This window comes from Elephantulus edwardii, unplaced genomic scaffold (genome assembly GCF_000299155.1).
Source record: "Elephantulus edwardii isolate Elephantulus edwardi_28Jun2011 unplaced genomic scaffold, EleEdw1.0 scaffold00024, whole genome shotgun sequence".
In the NCBI taxonomy this organism is placed as follows: domain Eukaryota; kingdom Metazoa; phylum Chordata; class Mammalia; order Macroscelidea; family Macroscelididae; genus Elephantulus; species Elephantulus edwardii.
Window position 1 is genome coordinate 14,651,598 of NW_006399774.1, and position 6,000 is coordinate 14,657,597.

The 6,000-nt window shown below is 46.4% G+C and overlaps 1 protein-coding gene across 2 annotated transcripts in view; it reads right to left on the reverse strand.

Moving 5' to 3' along the window:
• Positions 1 to 5,054, reverse strand: part of LOC102866146 (plasminogen-like) — a 75,045-nt gene extending 69,991 nt beyond the window's left edge. The window contains exons 1-2 of one of the 2 annotated variants that reach the window (XM_006882774.1): positions 5,000 to 5,054; positions 786 to 921 (exon numbers count right to left, since the gene is read on the reverse strand). In XM_006882774.1, coding sequence (XP_006882836.1) covers positions 786 to 921; positions 5,000 to 5,048 — 185 coding nt within the window. In that variant the 5' untranslated portion in view covers positions 5,049 to 5,054. The remainder of the gene's footprint in view (positions 1 to 785; positions 922 to 4,999) is intronic. The other variant, XM_006882773.1, reaches the window with a different exon arrangement.
• Positions 5,055 to 6,000: the final 946 nt, after the last annotated feature.

A 6,000-nucleotide genomic window follows, 5' to 3' on the forward strand; every position in this document is an offset into this window, starting at 1 on the left:
TGTGGTCCAGTGTGGTCCAGTGTGGTCCTGTGTGGTCCAGTGTGGCAACTACCCTTGTTTTCACACACCTTGCCCTCCTCCAAACCTTCTCTTTCTTTGAGAATCAACTATTTCACTCTTTTTTTTTCCATTCAGATTTTGAGTTGTGTTAAGAGCCAGAATATTGTCAAGAAGCAACTGACTGCTTGTACTGGTTTCTCCAAGACTGTCTACACAACTTGGGGTCCCTCGCCACCCTCGTCTCGCTCCTTATCCATCCAGCACAGCCTTTGTGGGTGCTCATTTGGCCTTCAGAGCCACCCACGAGCCACCTTTTCAATGTGCTCTCAGAGGTTCGCCCTCTGTGGGCCTTCTGCTGCAGCCACATTGGTCTATCACCGTCCCTGTCACAAGGGCTCGTGGCCATGCTTTTCCTGCACCCAGAATACCAACCACCCTCTCCTGTGATTGTGTATCAAGATCTGACACCACCCGAGCCCCTTCTGTCAAGATGACAGCCTTGAGCCAACGGGACAGTTTAACCCTGTCCCAAGGGGCACTGGGAGTTGGAACTGACTCAACGTCTTTGGGTCGGGTTTAGGTTTTCTTGGTACGAAACCTTAACAAGAAACTACTGGTATTTTTTCAAATTCAAAGACAAAACACAGATTCCAAATTCCAAGTTCACCACCCAAGTTTCTCTACGTCCTCTTTTTGTTAATGAGTCTGAGACTAGACGTGTTCTCACTAGAACAGCAACGCCATCGACATAGGATCCCCACACAGCACAGTGACAATGCAAATACCTGCAGATGAACTCTGTTTCCGCTTCACATTTTGTTGCACATTCTTCTATGCTTCCTGCTTCTAGCTGTTTCTTTGTGACACTAAACAGTGAAGCCCCTTTAGTGTTCACATAACCATCCAAGGGGTCTCCTTGACCTATAGAAAAAGAAATACAGTTGGGCAGTGGATAAGTTGGGCAGTGGGTAAGAGGCTCCAATGCTGTTCATAGTCGCCATGCCCAGGCGATCTATTCGCTTCTGGTGTGTGAAATAAAACATGCTGTCTTCCGGAAGCAGAATGTGTGTCTACAAATACAAACATTTGTCTAGAAAAGTTCTCCTAATAGACTGCATTATGCTCCTAATAGATTGCACTGTGTTAGTAGATTAACTGGACTGTGAATCAGAACTACTTCTTCATTCCCATGTTAGGCTATTAATAGACATTAAAGGATAAATCAGAACAATTTTTGTTGACTGTTTTGCTGTCTGTGGGCAATGCAGCTATAAACATCAAAGCGACAAAGGGTAAAGTGATGAGTTTAGTGTGATTTTATCAGTCCTTGGGCCACGCTGGGAGTTGGAGGCCCCTGTTTGACTTCCAGCTTTCTTTCCCTGTGACACTGTTATTTTAACTGACAGTGAACACAGTTCCTCTAACTCAATGTGCAAACATTTCAGCAAATTAATAGTGTTATTAAAAATGAAGAGGAACTAGGATAAATTGGGTCATTGCTCAGCAGCTAATGCTCCTGGCTGAGTGGTGGCTATTTGAAACGTTAGAGGTTCAAGTCCATCCAGAGACACCTTGGGAGGAGGCGCTAGGGAAGCACTTCTAGAAAGTCAGCACTGCAGAGCCTCTGGGCGCAGACACACCCTGACACATTGGGGTCCTCTGATCTGGGGTTGTGGTTCATCCCGGGTAAAAATTCTCAAAGGGCACAGCTTTTATCCACGATACAAGGTCATTTTGATACAAGCTGCAGTGACACATCACAATTAATTGTGGAGAATTTTTGACACAATGAGGTGATCCCAAGGCACCCAACACAACATTATACCAGAAAAGCAGGGTTTGGAACAAACATTAGCCGTGATTTTTTCTCTGAGAGATTAGATTGGAGGCCAAGAATCTGTCTGACAGCTGCTTCCTCCCTTGTTGCTGTGGACAGTGGCCAAGGGGGCCCTGGAACTGTTTCCGCAGACAAGATGTGGAAAAGTGTCCCTTGTTTGGGGGCTTGTCTAACACCTGGCCTGGCTTCGACAGTGCCAACCCAAGTCTGGAGATGCCAGCTCCAGCCTTTGGGTATGGAACGTGGACAACTTCCGTAGGAGTGAGTGGGGAAATGAAGCTCAAACATGGCAGCCTTGACTATAGAAAGGAGAGCAAGAAGGCTCCCAGCCAAGCAGATGGGTGGAAAGACAACTGGGAAAACAGGAGTGGGAACACATGAGAAGTCAAGGCTTTCAAAAGGCTACTACTGCACAAGGCACTTGGAGGAAGGTACAGCCAAAGAGTCATCCTGAAGATAAACCTCTGAGGACATGCTTACACGTTGAAGAAAATGTTCCAGTAGAGAGGGTCCTTACGGGCCATTCTCTCAGCTCTGCCCGCCCACCCTCCAAGTCCACATGCTGACCAGACAAGAGGGCTGAACCCCAAAAGATTAATGCAGAGCTCACCCCTCCCCACATCTGCTCTTACTCCTTCCTCAGGGGACTGCACCATGGACGGATGGATTATTGAGTGGGAAGCTGGTTGACGTAATTTAAACTTTAATATACCAGAAAGCACTTGATAAATGGATCATAAGATTATGGGAAAATATATATCTTAGGCCCGTTTTGAAATCTCCTGCATTTTCTTTCCATTTGGACACTCAATTCTGAGAAGAGTTGTGCTTTGCTAAATCCCACAGATCATCATGTGATTTCAAAACCAGGCACACGATAAACCCACATCATGTCTTTCACAAAGAGTTAAATTCAACTTCTCCAGGGTTCTGGAAAGTGTAGCAAGCAAGGCTATAAATGATATTCCAAGAGAGAAAATTCCTGTTTATGTCATCCCTTAATTAGCTGGCCTCTAAATGCATAGCAAATGACATCGGGTCGACCAGCTGAATCCACCTTTGGCGCTGACGTTCCAGAAACATATCCCAGAAGAGAATCTATTTCTTTTCTCATTTTTTTGTTTGACAAATTGTTTTTCTTCTTCCACTGCAGTTCGCATGGCAATGGGAGTATAGCTTAATGGCTTATTTGTTCGTGGAGAAACATTAAACACATTTTTTAGTAGGAAAAATATATTATAGGCCAAATATAGGCGTGCACTGCTGCCAAAGTAAATGTGTTTTCTTAATAATGGGGATTTTTTTTTTTAAGTCACTGGGGTGTGTGAATGTGTACACATGCTTGTGTGTTTAGAAGAAAGATTCAGTGGTTCGTGAAATGCAAAATGTGTACCCAGCTCTCACCAAGTACAGCCATAAAAAATTTCTCTCACTGGAAAGATGAAAGGTGCTTTGGAAAGTAAGGGTAAATGCTTTCCTTTCAAAAGAGCCTGTGAAAGAGGAGGTTTTTCCTAAGTTGGCTAAAACATATGCTAATCCTGGTACGAGGACGTGGCCCACGAGCCCATCTCCCTCCAAGTCCCACTTTCCATGGCGGAAATGGGGTCTGCAGACCCTCCCTCGCCCCACCCCCGGCATGCCCCCACTTCTCACAGAACGCCCACTGTCTCGTCCTTTCCTGCTCTCTCGTTTCTTGAGTGTTTAAGGCTTCTTCCCATCAAGCCTAAATGAGTTTGGTCCTGGTTCGAATTGCAGCTTGAAACCTCCTCTCTGGTGATGTCTAGAGCAAATTGCAGCTCGCTCGCCCTCTCTGCTCTGGCCCCATGGAGAACAGCAGCAAACTGTACAACTCCATTTACACAAAACGCCAGCAGAGGCACAGCCACAGAGACAGAAAGCAGAGTTGTGGTGGCAGGGGTGGTGTGCGGGTCACCGCGTGAGAGGTGAGGGTGCGAGGGGTGACGGCTGAGGGGTTTCTGTCTCGGGTAATAAAAATGTCCTCAAAAGAAGTGTGCTCACGGCTGCCCTGCTCTGAACCCACCGAAAGCCGTTGACTTGTATACTTTAAATGGGTGAATTATATGCCATGTGAGTTCTATCTCAATAAAAAGCATTAAAAAGGAGGGAGAGCTGCTAGGGCATGTTTAGAATATTTTAAAGAAACTTCAAACAAAATTGAAAAAGCGAGAACACTGGCCTCATTTTTGGAAAGCCTGGTTTCAATCCTAATTCCTTCCCTTGCTGGGTTTAGGAGTTTGGCCAATGGACAAATAACATAAATCCGCCAAGTCAAGATTTCCTTGTCTTCACACTGGGGCTGAGGACGGAAAAGAAATTAATTTCTCCCATCAAATATGAAAGATAATGTGTGGGCAACCCCGCTGTCACAGGACAGGTCCAACCCAGAGAGGCCCTCCAACGGGGTGTATGGCTGGTGACTCTTCACCGGAGGACACTGCCCACTGTGTTCCCAAGGAATGGCTGCCGCCCCCACTGTTAGCCCTGCAGTTGGCAGAGACCCCCCCTGGCCCCACAGGGTCCAAAGCAGCCTGAGGGCCATGTGGGAATGCCTGGCCTATCTAGCACTAAGTGAGTGGTGCTGAATTCATGCACACACTGGTCATCTGTCCAGTGGGTGCAGTGCCTTCGCCAGGCACAGGACACGACATGTAGGTAAGGAAAGACTGACCTACATCGTAGCAAAGAGGGAATCGAGTCCAGCTTCACAGATGGTCAGGTCAGCTCAGAGAGATCATCCATTCTGGAGATTTCTAAGTGAGGGGGCAAGACTGGGACCCACACAAAAATGCTCCCAATTCACCACTCTAAGACCAGGAGGTACAGCTAGCGGCCTGTGGCCTGTCAGCCTCAGCCATCTTTGTTTCCAGCTAAAATAGCCACCACTGGGCCTCTGTCTTCTAGATCTGAAAAGTCACCCTTTTGTTTCCAGCACCCTGACAGCACCAAGGGCAGGAATCACCTCCTCTCCTGGCGGGCTCCCCACCTCCTGTTAGGTTTTGAACTGAGACTCTCATCAACTAGGGCTCACGAATTGGGCCTAAATCAAGTTTCAAATCACACTGTGGTTTGAACCTCTGAGCATACAGCAGGGTCTTGCATGGGGGAGAAATAGTGATTTTTAAAAAGACATTTAAGCCTTACCTGACTGCAGAAGATAAAGCAGCAGGAGGACCACTTTCTTCCACTCCATTTTGGGACTGGCCAGGGGACTCCAAGAAACAGGGTGTCCCAGTCCCAAAATGTTGTTGACTTCCGTAAAAGTCAATCCATCTCCAAACAAGATAGTGAAGTTAATGATTCTCTTGGAGGCCACTGGACGCAAAGGCCTCAAACATTACCTTGAATTGGGTTCTTACAAAATGTTTGGGAGCAGAATTTGCAATCGGTGCTGGGAAGTGGTGACAGCAATGCCCTGCCTTGACAGCCACCTTCCACCATTCCTCAGGACCTCAGATATTCCTCTTTCCCCGTGCATCATCCCCCCGCTTTCTTTCGAATAAAACCCTGGTCATTACAGTCATTTATACATTTTCCAAGAACTTTCTATGTGGCAGACACGTGACTCAGACAGTGTCTCATCCCCCCTTCACTTACTGGTGACCTCAAGATACTGTAGCGTGGATTCTAGAAGAGCGCAGTAACACGGGTACCCTAAGTCACACGCATCTGCTGGATTCCCAGGGTGTAGAAAAGTTGACACATGACTGTAGTCAATCAAGTGTGTGACCGCATTGTGGAAAAGCTTGACATATTGGGAGAATCACCAAAAATGTCACATAGAGGCACAGAGTTGGCTCACGCTGTTCAAAAAAATGGTACCAGTACACTTGCTAGATCCAGGGTTTCCCCAAACCCTCAATTTAAAAAACAAAAATATTTAAAAGGCAGCCTAAAAATGAACCAAGGCTTCCCTCTACTCTGATTATCCTTTGTATTTGAAAACATAAGAACTGAGCCCTTTTAGTCTCCAAACTACCAAAGGGTGAAGCAGATTAATCACAGACTAGCTGGGCCTGGGACCACAAACTACAAAGTTAATTAACCGGAGACAATATTGTTAAAATCAAAACCAAACCTGTTTTCATCAAGTTAATCCCCTTTCACGGTGAACTGTGTGTGTGTGTGTGCATAGAGTAGAGCCG